The sequence below is a fragment of the Equus caballus genome, chromosome 19 (assembly GCF_041296265.1).
Source record: "Equus caballus isolate H_3958 breed thoroughbred chromosome 19, TB-T2T, whole genome shotgun sequence".
NCBI lineage: Eukaryota > Metazoa > Chordata > Mammalia > Perissodactyla > Equidae > Equus > Equus caballus.
In genome coordinates, this window is record NC_091702.1 from 28475655 (window position 1) to 28491229 (window position 15575).

Genomic DNA, 15575 nt, shown 5'->3' on the forward strand with positions numbered 1-15575 from the left:
TACTTGAGTCAATATCGCTCTGTTTAATTATTCAGTTTAAGTAATTTGTGACAAAATTAATTGCTAAAGGCATTAAATTGACTTGGAATCAAAGTTTCTGTTTTGGTTACATATAAAAGTTGCTTCAAAAGTCTGTCTATTGCCCACGATGTACGATTTTTTAGTACAATTTTAAACATACTTTGAGGCACATTGGTTTTCAGAACAAACTCTGTTTTCACCTCATATGTTCAGCTTAATCTGGAAATCATTTGTTGGAAAAGTCTTGTGACGTTCATTATTTCATAACCTTGGCTGATTCATTGATTACAGACAATTGCTGACGATCCTTGTGGGACTTCTCTGCGATGTGGATTATCTGAGATGCAGGTTAAATTCCATCCACTACAGCTTCTCCCTACTTCGCACATTTCTAGCCATCTCTCCCACTCCCACCAGAACGTGCACAAAGAATAAAATGAGCTTACAGAAAGCATAATTAACTAGAAAAATGTTGCTGAAAGAAAAATTACTGGTACATGACGAGGTTAAGTACAAATAACTCTAAGCTTAGTGAATTTTCTAGGCAGTGGCTTCCTTCCTTTGTCATGAATGAAGGAGAACGGTGGGTCCACATTTCTGAAATTACCAGATTATCATCTTCCTTTGGTGAATGAACTCTTCTTCACTAAGAATGTTTTGGAGAAATGCCTTCATGTGAACTACATTGCATAGAACTAGGCTAGTTGTTCAGGGCTCCATAGGTTAGATACTCTCAACGTTCATTTCCACAGTGACACGTTCTAGCTAGAGCTGAAATTAGACAAAGCGCAACTATCTTGAGTTCATTTTGCCACAAAGGAACAAAGAAAATGCTTCCTTGGTTCCTGTAGAAAGAGCTTTGGAGTAGAAAAGACAGTGAATTTGTATTTATTTATAGAATAAATAGAATACACAATAAGGGGGTTTTTAAAAATTTCTTTCCCACATGAAATATCATACTTAACTTTAATTGCCTCTACGTGGTCAGTTTGCAAGCAGCTATAAGTATGTGCTCAAGTGCAGAAACTGCAGGTATGTGAAGGCCAGGACTTTAATTTGGTCCCCATCTTAAGACTTCTCTGCTCCTTCCCTTGCTCCTCCCCGCACTCCACAGTTTGAATGGATGCTGTCCCATATGAGGTACTTGGCCACCCGCCTCATCTCTGAGCGCAGCGCTGTATTTTTCACAGAGTAGGGACAGGTGCTGTGTTAACCTCACCATGCCAACAATCAGGGCGCCACCTAGTAGAGTCAGTGAAGGCCAAAATAAACAGTGGAAGATAACCATTTGGTCGTACTTTTTTATGAGAATGACATCTTTGGATTGGCTGGCTGGAATGTAGAAGCACGAAAAGGGGGTCCCATTTTTGTGATCGAAGAATTCCTTTATGTCCAGAGCCCTGCTGAGCAAATCATTCCTCTCCCGGTGGCACTTAGGTGTATGAAAGCACTAGGAATACGGAGGAGGAAGAAAGGTGAGGGCACTGTTCCCAACAGGGATCACTTAAACAACAGTTTTATTTCTGAAATACAGCTTCAAGCTATTAGGGGTTTCCGTTTCAGAAGGTGATGAAACCTATGACATAGCTTAAGGGGAAAGGATGGTAGGAGGGCACAGAGTGAGATGGCCATTTCCAGGCACTAAGCAAGGATGTGGGGAGGAATTTTTAGAATAAATACAGAAGAGGCAGGGACCAGCTTCATAAAGACCATGCTCTTCCCCACACGCAGGTCCTCAGTCTCTTTCTGGACAGTAAATCAATGAATCCATCTGTCCATTCAACGAATATTTATTGAGTTCTCTACGTGCTTTCAATACCTATTAATGCCTCCATTGTCTCTGTCGTGACTTCCTGTAGTAAGATCTTACCCTAAAGGATGGCATATTGAGGCTTTTGCCCTAGGCCCACAGAGAGGGGGCCCTACCTGGGCTCTGGTTCCTGGGAGGCAGAAACAGTGAAAAGGAGGGAGCTCTAGCAGTTGGTGACTTTCTCAAAAAAGCTTGCAGTTTATTATTATATCCACTAGACACTCAACGCATTGTAAAAGCACCTCCAAAAATGCTGAAGGCCTTAAAAATTATTCCACCCAAAGGAGAAAACAGAAGTCATCAGATTGAAATTAGTGTTTAAGTAAAGATAACAAAATGTAACGTGTCAACTAATGTAATACAGCTCAACTTTTATAGTTAGATGTAAATGTACACTTTAAATCATATGAACCAGTTGAGTAACTTACAAAAAATCAAAATTATAATTCTTTAAATTTCTTTGATAAGGAAAATTACTTGCTTGATTTAAGGTGGACTGCGAGTACATTTTAACATTTTTGATAGGATGGGGGGGTGGGACCCTCAAAAGCAAGACTGCCCACAAATACTGTTTCATTGGCTCAGGCTAGAAAGTCCAGACACCCAACTGTGAAATTGGGATAATTCCTCTCTTTTCTGTGTACCCCACTTTTCCTCCAAGAATGCTTTTAGCTTCATTTATCCTGATTTGACCTCTGTCAAATCATTCACAGGAAGGAAACATTTATCCCTAGAGATGGCCCTGAGTCCTGCCCCCTGCTAGGGACAGACTGGCAAGGAAGGGTTGCTGTAATTAGAACTCTTTAATTGCATGAACTTTACATTACCTTGGAATTTATCTGGACAGCCTCTTTGTTATAACGTAGGAGAGCTTTCTGTCCTGAATGGGTGAGGTTCACCAATACCTGGAGACACGGGTACTTGCCCTGGCCTCGGCGGTCCACACCGCAGGGGAATCCACAGTCCATCCAGTCATCTGTGATATGCGTGTGGATGATGGTGCAGTTTGATTCTTCTCTCTGAGTGCTTCAATTTGAAAAAAAAATTATTTTCACCCTGTAGAAAATTTAGTTCTATAGCTCTAGTGTGGTAACCTGGGGCATTTGTCTTTTCAAGGTAATGTAGGACCGTTACAGAAGGCACAGAACGATTAGGGAGCATGGAGGACATTGAAAGGGGAGGAACAGCAGCAAACCATGAAGTTCCAGCTCAATTATGACCCTCCTGACATATTTCTGAACTACACCAGCCTTAGAACAATGGTTTTCAAACTTGAGAATCACCTGAGTGTGTTAGAATAAAGAATTTATTAAAATGCGTTATTCTATACCTTCACGCCCAGAGATTCGGGTTCGGTTGATCTGAACTGAGGCCCAGGAATCTACATTTAATAGTATTTAAGATGCAGGTATTTGGAGAACCATACTTTGAGCAATATTACCCTAAATACTATAACCACCAAGATTCACACACACTCAGAAATCTTACATCTCTCATGCATCATCATCTCAAGATGCACCATTGGCTTGTCCTGATGTCCTTTGCAAGGAGTCCACCCTTCCACAGCGCTCTTCGTCAACATAGCCTCCCAAAGCTCTGGTAACAAGGTGCAATTCCATTCACCCACTCTACTTCCCTTTAAAGAGGCAAATGCAAACCATACAAGGACAGTCTCATTAGAAAACTTACCGTGTTTTGCTATTAGTAAGTTCCTCGAGGTCAAGAGCTACATCCAGTTCATCTTTATGTTCCTCAAAGCATAAAGCACAAGGCCCCTCGCATAGTAGAGGCTCCAGAAGTGTTGTACTGAATTCAATTTTACTTGGAAAACGTTCCTGGAGAACTTGCACATGTACCACATACACAGAAAGTCAAAGATGCAATGAGAAGTGGTGGACAAACTTCCTGCCCCTGAAGACTTCGTGGTGATGTAGATAAAGGACGTACACGTATAAAGTAATTGGAGGACAAGTCCGACGTAGTCAATGAGGGTGAGAGGAAACGCTCTGACTGAATATGCAGGCCCAGCTCCTCATGTACCCTCACACGTACATCTAGGTGGGTCCCTGTGTTTATTCCCTGGTGCCCTAAACACAAGTTAGATTAGCAAATTCTAAAGTTAGAATGTTTGAAGGCATCATACTGCACTCTCATTAAGATCTTTGACCATAAGTAATCATTTTTCTTTATTAATGTAACAAACCTGAGACACGCAGTTGAGTTTATGATGATCTCAAGTCCCAGGATATAAAAAAAATCACTGGATATGGCCTTAGAAGAATAAATGTTGGGCAAGTAAAAATACAAAAGTGGGAAGGCCAGCCCCGTGGAGTAGTGGTTGAGTTCAGCATGCTCCACTTTGGAGTTCACAGGTTCAGATCCTGGGTACAGACCTAAACGTCGCTCATCAAGCCATGCTGTGGAGGCAGCCCACATACAAAATAGATGAAGACGGGCAACAGACGTTAGCTCAGGACCAATTTTCCTCAGCCAAAAAAAAAAAGTGGAAAATAAGGTTTTTCACAGGTTTAGCATTGGCCTGCTTTTTTACAAAATTAATTTCTATACTTATTTAGACTAGGCATCTTAAAATATTTAGAGCTGTCTGCTTATCTCAGTTAGAACGTAAGCTCTCTAAATCCTAACCAAGTGCCACAATGAGTATGACTTGAACCTTGAAGATTTCCAAAAGCTCCCAAGTAGAGGGTGGGGCATTCTCTCCTATGCACAAGGGCCAGGCCAGAGCCTTTCAGGTGGAACCAGGGACGTATTTAGGGCTGAAAAAATGAGCATGTTCTTTCAATACCACTGTGTATCAATTTGTCTATGAATAGACAAAATGCACCATTTGATCGTGAGATGGGGGTTTACGGGAGTGGAGATAGGTACGCACTACCCAAGCCTCTTCACTGTCATCTTCCGTGGAGCAAAACTACTCTCTGATGGCACAAGATCGCAAGGCAAGAGAGAGATGAGAACTCACCACGTCTAAGCATTCAATTACTTTAAGCAAATAATTCCCAGAAATGCCTAGAAAAGTAAATTTTAAATATGAACAAGTTTGGTGCCAGCTTGCAGAAGGTATCCTCAAAGAATATCCCACATATACCACAGTTTTTAAAACTAAACTGACCTGCACACAAACGCACACACAGAGTCACATATTTATTCAACTTATGTAGATAAGTGTAATGCAGATGTAGATATAGATATATAGATATATATGAAAATGGAGTAACAGAAAAAGGAAGATAGAAAGCTAGAATAAAGTCAAGAATGAGATACAAACATGTAACCTGTAGACCATAAGATCCCTTATAGTTATGCGAACTGGGCCACAAATTTGGCTCTGAGCTTCCTAGCAGCCAAAGCAATGAAGGAAACACAACCAGATACAAGAGTCTTGGTGTCCATTGAATAAAAGTAAGCTGGTTGATCAGGAGCAGAACAGATTCTCCTGGTACTAGTACCCAAGAGAAAATTCCCCTGGGAGCCTTCTAATTAGTGGCACTATGTGCTGTAGTGGATGATGACCCCCCCCCCCCATTATTGCCCTTACAATGGTAACCCAGGAATCGTGGGAGATGAATCTGATAAATAACAAAAGCAGAGCACCCACTTCCTTTTCTATGACCCCTTTTATTCCCTGAACTCCTAGGCCTCCCTCTTCCCATTCCCCCTGGGCCTCCTGGTGCTCTTTGGCTTTCCCCCTACCCGGTCCTGCCCTCCCCCAAACTACCCCACGTTGTGTGAGCCGTCCTCCCAATTAAGCAGCTCCTCCTCACCCTAACCAAAACCCAGCCTCCTCATTGCAGCAAACTTCACCAAAGTATTAGGAGGCAAAGAGTCTTATGTCAGAATAACAGGCAGACTCTTTACTGGCTATGTGACCTTGGACAAGTTACTTGGCCTCTCTGAGCTTTCTCATTTATAAAATGAAAATTAGAATAATAAAATAATGCTTCCATCATGGGTTTGCTGTAGGTTTAAATATGATAAAATATAGTATATATTTGCAATATACTATATATTTAATAAATGTTAACTGTTTTTACATGTCTTTAATAAGGAAACTAATTAAAAGAAAAGGAAGGAAACTAATACTTATTGAGCAACTACTATGTGCCAGGTAGGTGTTGTCAAGCTCAAAAAACTCAGACTTAAGAAACTTTTACTGGGCCAGCCTTGGTGGCCTAGTGGTTAAGTTTGATGCACTCTACTTTGGCAGCCCGGGTTCAGTTCCCAGGCAGGACCTACACCACTCGTCTGTTAGCAGCCATGCTGTGGCAGAGGCTTGCATACAAAAAGAGGAAGACTGGCAGCAGATGTTAGCTCAAGGCGAATCCTACTCAGCAAAAAAAACTTTTATTATGCCCCTATAGAAGGTTTAAATTAACCCTTCTCTGGAATATCTGCTGTTAAAGGAAGAATTTATTACCTACATGAATATTGAATTTGTGGATTAGTTGTTGGAAGTATTTTTGAGATTGGAGGGGAGGAGCAGCAAGGGACCATCTTCCACTTTCTTCCCACCTCCTCCTGCCCACCCAGCTGCCTCCCAGCACTGAGAGAGGAACAGGCGAGTCTATCGTGCGTGTCCTGGATAATGGTAAGGAAGGCCGGAGAAACCAAAGCCAGCCTCCCCCTCTCCGACTGTGCCTGTGTCTGATCTGCACTGGAAATTCTGAGTCTCCTTTCTCTGTTTCTTACCTGAGCATGAAAGGCTTTAGGATGGTTATCCCAAGCAAGAAGAACATGAGGACTGAGAAGCCCATCATTGTAAACCCCAGCAGCATGGCTCGGTCCTCTCCTGCACTGGACGGCAGCTTCTTTGCACATCTGGTGGGTCTCCATCATTGTGTATCTTTCTCTTCCTCTCTGAGGCAGAAGAGGCTGTCCTTTGGGGGAAATGGGAGGGAGATATTTCAATAAGCTCATAAGCAAGTGGGGACATTTACGAACCCATGTGGGGTGGAGGCCTGATCCTATTAACCTGAGGGTTTGGGGCAGGTTCAATGCAACACAATGAGATCCCACGTTCAGGGCTTGGTGACAAGTCCCTCTAAACAAGCTAAAACAATGTATTATAACATTTTTTCTAAAAAGTAACCAACAATATTAAGGAATGTTGCCCAATGGAAGTCATTAATCAATGACTAGAAAAGAATTACCTATAAGTAGTTTTCATTTGTTTTATATGAATACGTGTTATGAACTCACTTATCTGTCAGAGATACTGCACATTCCTCCTGAAAATATTTTCTACATTTTTTTAATGAATTCCATATAGAAAGAATGACTCAAAAAGTTCACATATGGAATTAACAGCATCCTGAAATAGTAGGTTTCACGTGTTCTTTCACATCCAGCTGTTGGAAGGCAGTATGTCTACCATGGGGCTTTCTGGCCCATGGCCCAGTCCACTCAGAATAAAGAAGGCTGCCCTGCCCTCTCCCCTTCCCGCACCCCACTTCTCCTCCCCTCTGTCCACTCACAGCTCTGCAAGAACGGCCCTCCGTTTCTTCTCCCTCTCTCTGCTCTGCTCCAGCAAAGGAGGTGATAAATTCTTTCACAATGGGGTGTCCAGTGCACAGCAAAGTCCAACACAAAGGTTGCTAACTGGTGACCCATGGACAGTATCCAGCCCACAGATATGTTTTGTTTGGCCTTCTCTGTAGTTTTTTAAAAATGTGGGATTAGTTGCTAACACTTTAAAAATCATGAAGTTTCTCATTAAAATGCTGATTGCTGACTTCTGAAAAAGTCACAAGGCCCACATTCCTGTGTACGAACAGCTGGCCAAGCCAAGGAGAGGCTGCCTCTGTGGACAGGGCTGTCTTCTCCAACTTGCCACAGTCCCACCGCTTCCTATGGTCAATGTCACTGATTGGCTCTTCCCTGCTTAGTAGGCATTAGTAGTCCCAGAGGGATTTCTATTTTAAGAGGCTTAAGAAAATCTTAAGCCAAACAAATGTAGTTGTAATGGTAGAAACTCAGGGTCCATCAAGCTGTGTGAAAAGCTTACTAAATTTTGAAGCCGAGCAAAAATCCTGTCAAGGGAATTACTAGCTGTTTTCTTCCAAAAGCATGTTTTATACTTTATCCCACATCCTTCCCCCTTCCTCTCCCTGGCTCCCTGGCAATCTCTTCGGACTCCAAAGAGAGTGAGGGGAATGTCAGGCAATCCAGGATGTTCCAGGAGTCCGCACTGGGAGGCACTGACCTCAGAAGATGGCAGCACTCCTTGGCTAATAATACTTGGGGAATTGAGGACCCGGTTTGGCAATTTTTAGTCTCCTTTGGTATTTTACTCACCCTCTATCATCCCACCCTCAGAGAATGCCAGGGAAAAAAAAATTAATGAAATTTGAACCAGTACGTTTTGTAATTTCTCAACAAATATGATAGATTAATCAAGAACAGAATTTTAGCCCTAAAGTAAGGTCTGGATATTGTGTAGGTTTCCAAGAGTCTATACCTGTAGTTTCCCTCGTGTTCTGAAACTGAACTTCAGCCGCTTCATACCGTCAGGTGTCCTGGAGTTTTATCATGAGGTATCCAGGGAGGCCATGCCTGCAGAGGCTGATTAGGAGGCATCTCTGGCATTTCCAATGTATCGATTTAACATACCCAATTATAACTCTATGATATACAAAACTAGCATAACTGGATTCTGATCTAATTTAGGATTAAGACAGACCTGGTAGTCTACTAGACTACATTTTCTCTTTCTAATTTTTTTGTTTTTTTTGAGGACGATTAGCCCTGAGCTAACTACTGCCCGTCCTCCGCCTTTTGCTGAGGAAGCCTGGCCCTGAGCTAACATCCGTGCCCATCTTCCTCTACTTTATATGTGGGACGCCTACCACAGCATGGTGTGCCAAGTGGTGCCATGTCCGCACTCGGGATCCGCACCGGTGAACCCCGGGCCGCTGAGAAGCGGAACGTGTGATCTTAACCGCTGCGCCACCCGGCTGGCCCTCTTTCCAATATTTCTGTCCACTTTGTTCCAGGGCTTTGTGAAAAGTTGAAAACCTCAAAGATCCCTTCTGAAGAAGCTATTTCACGTTTGGGGGGAAGGATAAGATAAAATAATCGCTAAAAATGAATACACAGGTATATTTTTATTATTGTGAAAGGAATAGGCTTCTGTCTCAACCACACGGTGGACTGGACACCCACTCTAACTGCAGATAATTAAAAGTTCCGGTCAAAGCTTAGGAAAAAGTTGGAAATGCTCAAAGGACAAAGAGTCTGTGAAAGTAGAAACCCAGAGGGGACAGTGGACTGACGCAAACTTTACTTGGAGGGCATTTGCAGAACTTGGTGACCTTGAGCACGTCTAGAGGGGAGGGCACAGGAACAGGAGACAGTGCCCAGGACCTATCCACGGTATGGGATTTACTATATCACTCAGCTAGAACCGGGACCACAGAGGACCTCACACTCAGCAGAAGGATGAGCTAGAAATAAGCACCTCCCACACACAGCTCCACAGGAGACCACAAGGAAAATGCCTTCCCCAAACCTCAACACTGAGGAGAGGAGGAAAATTACAATCTCCCCTGAGATTTTGTACCCTTAAGGTGATCCTCAAGAGAGTTTTAGCCTGAATTCACATGACCTGGAAAATCCAAAAACCTTAACCTAAGAATCCATTTACTGTTGTCTCAGGTACGTGGTGCTCTTGCGCAGCTGGCAGAAGCAGATGCGTATCTTCTCTGGAGGCGCTCCCTTGCAACCTCGGCCTCAAAGGAACCCTATAAAGTTTCAAGCAGTGTGTGTCTTACTCAAAAGTCATGAAATACACAATAACGGCCTTTGAGTGAGAAAAAATAGACAACAGAATCAGAGCCACAAAAAATTTCAGATATTGGACAGTATATAAAAATGTATCTATAATATGTTTGAAGACATAAAGAAAGGATTGGAAATATCAGAAAGAGCAAAAGACTCTAAAATATGACCAAGCCGATATTAAAAAGAATCAAATAGAATTTCTAGAAATTAAAAATAAAATAATTGAGATAAAAACTCAATGGACAGATTTAACAGTAGATTAGCTACATCTGAAAAGATCATTAGGAAACAGAGAGCTGGACCTGGAGAATCATCAGAGTGTAATACAGAGAGATTTCTTTAATGGAAAATACTGAAGAGAGGTTAAGAAACACGGAAGATAAATTGAAAAGGTCTAACATGAAGTCTCTTCATAGTTCCAGTAAAAGAGAGAGAAATAAGTCAGAAGCAATAGTATTTTAAAAAGATGATAAAATTTCAGAATTGAGGAGGACCCAGTCTGCAGATTCCAGAAGCCCAGTGGGATAAAATAAAAAGAAACCCACACCTAGACACACCACAGAGATACTGCACAGACAGCAAGACAAGAGAAAATCTTAAAAGCAGCAAAAGAAAAAGATAGATTAATTTCAAAGGAATGACAGTTAGGCTGAGAGCTTACTTCTTTATAAGAAGAATGGAAGCCAGAAGACAGGAATAGTGTCAATAAGCTGAGAGAAAGTAATCACAGAACTCTATATCTTGCAAAAATCTCTCAAGAATAAGGATGAAATAAAGACACTTCAGACACACACAAAACTGAGTTTGCCATCAACAGACCCTCAGTAAAGGAAAAGGTCAAGTATTTGCGTCAGGCAGAGGCAAAACAATCCAGATGAAAGAGCTGAGATTTAACCGGAAATGAAGAGCAATTACAGGGGTAAATAGGTAAGTAAAGATATCTACCTTATAAAATAATAATAATAATTAAATTTAAATAATTGAATATTTAAATATAAATTAATTTTAATTTTTAAATAATTAAAATTATTATTATAGGTTTAAAAGAAAAGATAAATACATGACAAGAGCACATAACTTAAAGAGGGTGACAGTGTTAACGTGTTCTAAATGCCTGATATTTTTCAAGGGGAAAATAAAGACACTGATTTCTCTTTGATAAGTTCAGGTCTGCATGCTCAAATTTCTGGAGTATCCACTAAAAGAGTACAAATAGGTGATATAACTTCCAAACTAGTAGAGGGAGACAGAATGCAAGGAAAAAAAAGTCAAGCAAGAAAGAAGAGGGAAAAAACTCAGAAAAGACAAGATAAACAGAAAGCACAAAAACATAACAGAATAAACCCAAGTACATCAGTAATTACAATAAATCTAAATGGATTAAATGATCCAGTTATAAGATAAAGATTGTCAGACTAGATTTAAACATATATGTTTTTACAAAAGATACATCTAAACACACAGATATAGAAAGGCTGAAATTTGTCAGGCAAAGTCTAACGAAAAGCAAGCTGATGTGAACCTTAAGGTTAAAAAGCTTTATTAGAAGTAAAGAAGGTAATAACATTGATCAAAGGTTCAATTCAACTGTGTGATCTAACAGTACTAATTTGTATGTACCTAACAGCATTGCCCTATAGGGAGAAACAGACAAAATTCACTATCAGATTATGAAATGTTTTTACACACTCCCTCCATAATTGATAGCTCAACCAAACGAATCAGTAAGGAAATAAATTTGAGCAAACCAATTGACAAGCTTTATCTAAAATTAAAATATAGAATACCATCCCCTGAAAAATATATATTCTTCTCAAATATATATGGAAGATTTGTGAGACCTACCCACAAACTGAGCCACCAAGAAAGCCTCAAAAAATGTCACAGAATTTGTGAAAGTAATATACTTTTTGTTTGCTCATTTTATGAAACTTGGAAAATATGTTAACAGTTGAGAGACGAGAACAAAAATCACCCACAATTCTACTACTTACAGATAATTACGGTTCACTTACTGGGTTAGTCCCCTCCTCTATATTCTTTTAAATAGAATGAGATCACACCGGATATAGTTTTTTTTTAGTCTTGTCTCTTTCACTTAACTTAATAAGCACTTTCCCATGTCATTAACAATTCTTTGTAACCCTTCTATTGGCTACATAATATTCCAGAAATTGGATGTGCCATAATTTCTTTAACCGTTTCCTTATTGTTGAATATTAAGTTGCTTCCAGTTTTCTGAGACCATAAACATCCCTGTAATTAACTTTGTGGTACTGTATTTAAGAGCACCTTTCATCCAAGAACCTCAAAGCACTTAAGAATGATCTAATTTTGCTCTCTAGCCAGTGAGATGGGTGAACAGCATTTTTATTCTTTTTTGCCAGCAATAAATCTCTACTTCCAACTAATGTCTTACCTGGAGATGTTTTATTCATAGTCAGGCAATACCCACCCCCTCCTTTTGCTCCCCTGCAGACACAACTGACTTTCCCACCAGCTCTGACTACCACGCATCGCTACAGGCGCCTTCTGGCTTAGCCTGAGGCAAGCTCAGTTTCAAAGAGCCTGAACACGCTCCTCTGAGTGTTCCTGCAGAAGCCAGCAGCCTCTCCCTCCAACACTGTACCTTGTGCAAGAAGTGTTCCTTAGAAAGATTCTGCTGCTCATCAAAGCTTGATAATTCATCTGACACTCATTTCACGTGTATGTAACTTCTAAGCATTGGGATGTTAAATTAATATTTCCCTGTAATTTGTTTGTGTTGCGGAGGAGATTTGGGTAATTATTTTTACCCTTCTATTTTTTAATTACAAAATTATTTAACAACTTCTTTTGAAACAGCAAATGAGGTTGAGTAAAGTCAACCTGGTTCATCGAGTTCGGCAAGAGGAAAGAGCAAAAATCCAATTGTGCATTTCAGAACTGAAAATGGGATACTGTGTTGCTTTGGGGAGAACACGACGGTCTCTTTACATCCAGCTAATTATGTTTTGAACGGGGCAATGAAACTCGTTCCCCAGCATGTTCGTCATTTGATCTTCTGCCATACAGTGATTCACTTTAATTGTCTTTTCACAAAAGCATTAGTTCATTTCCAGGAGAGAAGTGTTTTTGCCTCTCTTTCCTCTTTAGTCTGTCTGTTCCTTCCTCCTCCAACCCCGACCTCTGTCCAAACCCCTCTCTCTCACTCTCCATTCTTTCTCTTGAACACCCATGATTGTAGTTAAAGGAGGATGGAAGTGGGTGATGTGATGACCGCTGCGATCTTTACTGTTTCCGCTTTCTCAGCTCCCAAGTCCACCTGAGCCACTACCAATCACCAAGGTTTCCAGACCGACTGTGGAACCTGGCTGTGAAATGTCCCGGTTCTAGGAGTAAGCTGGGAGCTTTTAATATCCCATTGCTCAAACACCCTCAGGCGTTGCTCTTCTCTCAGTTTCAGCACCCACTTCTGATTGCTCCACTGCTCAAATGGCGGGTGAAGGGGGATTAGGCAGGAGTGCACTTCACTTAAGGTTCTCAGCCCCTCTGCTTTGCATTCCCCTGGGGAGAAAAGCTGTCCTCAAGATAGCCTAACTATCTCACTTCCCCTCTTAAGGAGTAGAGGTGGGTGGTTAGCAACAATAGCTAAAATGTGTAGAGTATAATGGACTAGTATAGAGAGTAGTACACAGTGAGTATGCTAAGGCATGCAGAGACTATTACAATCCCCATTTCACCAACAAAGGGATGAGGCAGAGAAAGGTTAAGTAACTCGCCCACAGTCCTACAGCTAGTTAAGTGGTGGAGCTGGGATTTGAACCCACGCCTGTGACTCCAAGGCCCAGGCAGGCTTCACCAGTGGGACCAAATGCTGGTGGTAATTTCCTCATTCCTTCATTCACCCAAGAGATGCTTATTGAGCACCAGCTGTATGTTGGGCCATGTTATAGTGCTGGGAAACCAGAGGTGAGTTTAAAAAGGTCCCTTGCCTCCAAGAACTTGCAACCTGGAGGAGGAAGCCAATAGAAAAGGATGCAACCCCCTGATCTGATGTCAGCGTTGCTGGGAAAGCTTCCAGGGGTCCCTAGGAGGCATGCCAGGTGGGCACCCTCAGAGGATGAAGACCAGACTCAACCCCAAATGCGTTATGGCCACTCTTCTTCTAGCCACCTGTTCAGCGAGATGCCCATGACAGGCTGCGAGATTCTGGTGGTGACTTACCTCCCCTGGCGGTGCCGGCCATCCTGGAGTGTAATTTGAACGGGGATGCTGAATGGCTGCATGAGACCACGGGGCTGGACAAAATGGACTCTTTTCACCTGTCATGGCCTCTGAGGGCTTGAGAAGAGTGAAGCTCAAGCATCAACGGAAGTGGCCTCCCAGAGGAAGCCACCAGTCCCCGGTACAGGCAGCCATCAAAAGCACCTGCGCCTGCAGAGCTGCCACCTGGTGGCATGCAGCGCCCGCTTTCCTGGAGAGGTGAAAAGTTGGGGCAGGCCGGGCTGGTGGCTCTGCAGATCCCTGGCAAGGCGGAGCAGTTGGTCCTAGATGCTCAAGAAGACCCTGCTTGGTTTTCTGCAGCCAGAACTTCTCCCCATGCTCGCCCAATACCTGCTGCCACCCCATCACCTGTGTTCCGCTTCAGCAACCTGGTGTATCGCCATAGAGACCTAAACCCTGGTGGAAAGTTCTAAGGCCCAAGAGACCCTGCGTAATTGGTAAGGGACGTCCTCAGTTCGAGGTTTAGAAAAAGAGGAAATGTTTTGCACTGGCCACATTTCCTTTTTCACAAATTGTCAGAGTGCAAGCTTAGAGAATGGGTTTTTCTGGTTAATTGCACGTTCCAGTTGAGAGATTTAGTTTTCAAACGCCACAAAATAACTCACCATTAAAACTATATCAAAAAATTTTTTTAAAACTATCAAATATCATTTTATCTCTCTTTCATAACCTAGAAGACATTTGGGGATCTTTCTAAACCCCCAAATCACAAACATCAATTACCAGTATATCACAGTTTACTGAAATGTGAATGACAGGATGTCAGATGGACCACTTTTGCTGTTTGTTTTTTAACAAAGGTATTAACATTTTCCAAAACGTTGGTGTGAGCAAGAATGTAAGCATAATGTCATCTATAAACATCCGTGAATATATAACTACATTAATGGTTACTTGCAGCTATTTTAATATTGTTTAATAAAAAATATATACTTATATACTTTTGATTTGTACTATTTTTCTATTAGAGTTATGGATTAGATCCTTTGTAAATGATTCGGTTTTTATGAACTGATGCAATTTGGAATAAAAACTGTTAGCAACCAGAATTTTTTTTCTCCTGCCTTCTATTTATAACTTAGCCTCATAAATATATAATAATTTTTTTTTTCAGATTTAGATGTACTAATAAATTCCCCTGCAACTTGGGATGTAACTCTCTTTGAAGAAGTGAATAATTTGCTATTTTTATGCCTTTGATTCAATCTCAGAAATATGGGAATTTTTGAGCCTGTGAAATCCCTGCTTGGCACCCAGGATTTGCACCTGCCTCCACTGGGGCTTCCTTCATTCCCCTCTTCTAATTCTAGTTCCATTTAAGTGAAAATGCTCATGCACAATCTTTAAGAATTCATCTTAAGAGGGTATGAAAAGAGAAAGTGAGTTATTTCAGATTCCTTTTAGTCTGAATTCAAGAGTTCTGATAAACTTAGACAGATTTATTTTGGGTCCTGGACAAGCCTGGGACCGGTTATGTCTTAGGTGTAGCTGTCACCATTGGCCATCTGAGATTGATCTCAGACCCAGCCTGTGCTTTGTTTCTTCCTCCTTTTTAAATGGGGCCAAGATGACAAGGGAGAAGGAGTGACATAACCTGTTGCCCTTTGATTTTCCTCCTGGTGCCCCTTCACTTGGTAACTGACTGGCCTCTCTGCCCACCAATACCAGACGACTCTCC

At 41.5% G+C, this 15575-nt stretch overlaps 1 protein-coding gene across 1 annotated transcript in view; it reads right to left on the reverse strand.

The window, feature by feature from the left end:
* KCNMB3 (potassium calcium-activated channel subfamily M regulatory beta subunit 3) overlaps positions 1-15575 on the reverse strand; it is a 64415-nt gene continuing 48840 nt past the window's right edge. Inside the window, 4 exon segments of the mRNA XM_070243283.1 lie at positions 1-1471; positions 2659-2857; positions 6542-6665; positions 6668-6729. Of these exon segments, the coding sequence (XP_070099384.1) occupies positions 1073-1471; positions 2659-2857; positions 6542-6665; positions 6668-6729 (784 nt within the window). The 3' untranslated portion in view covers positions 1-1072.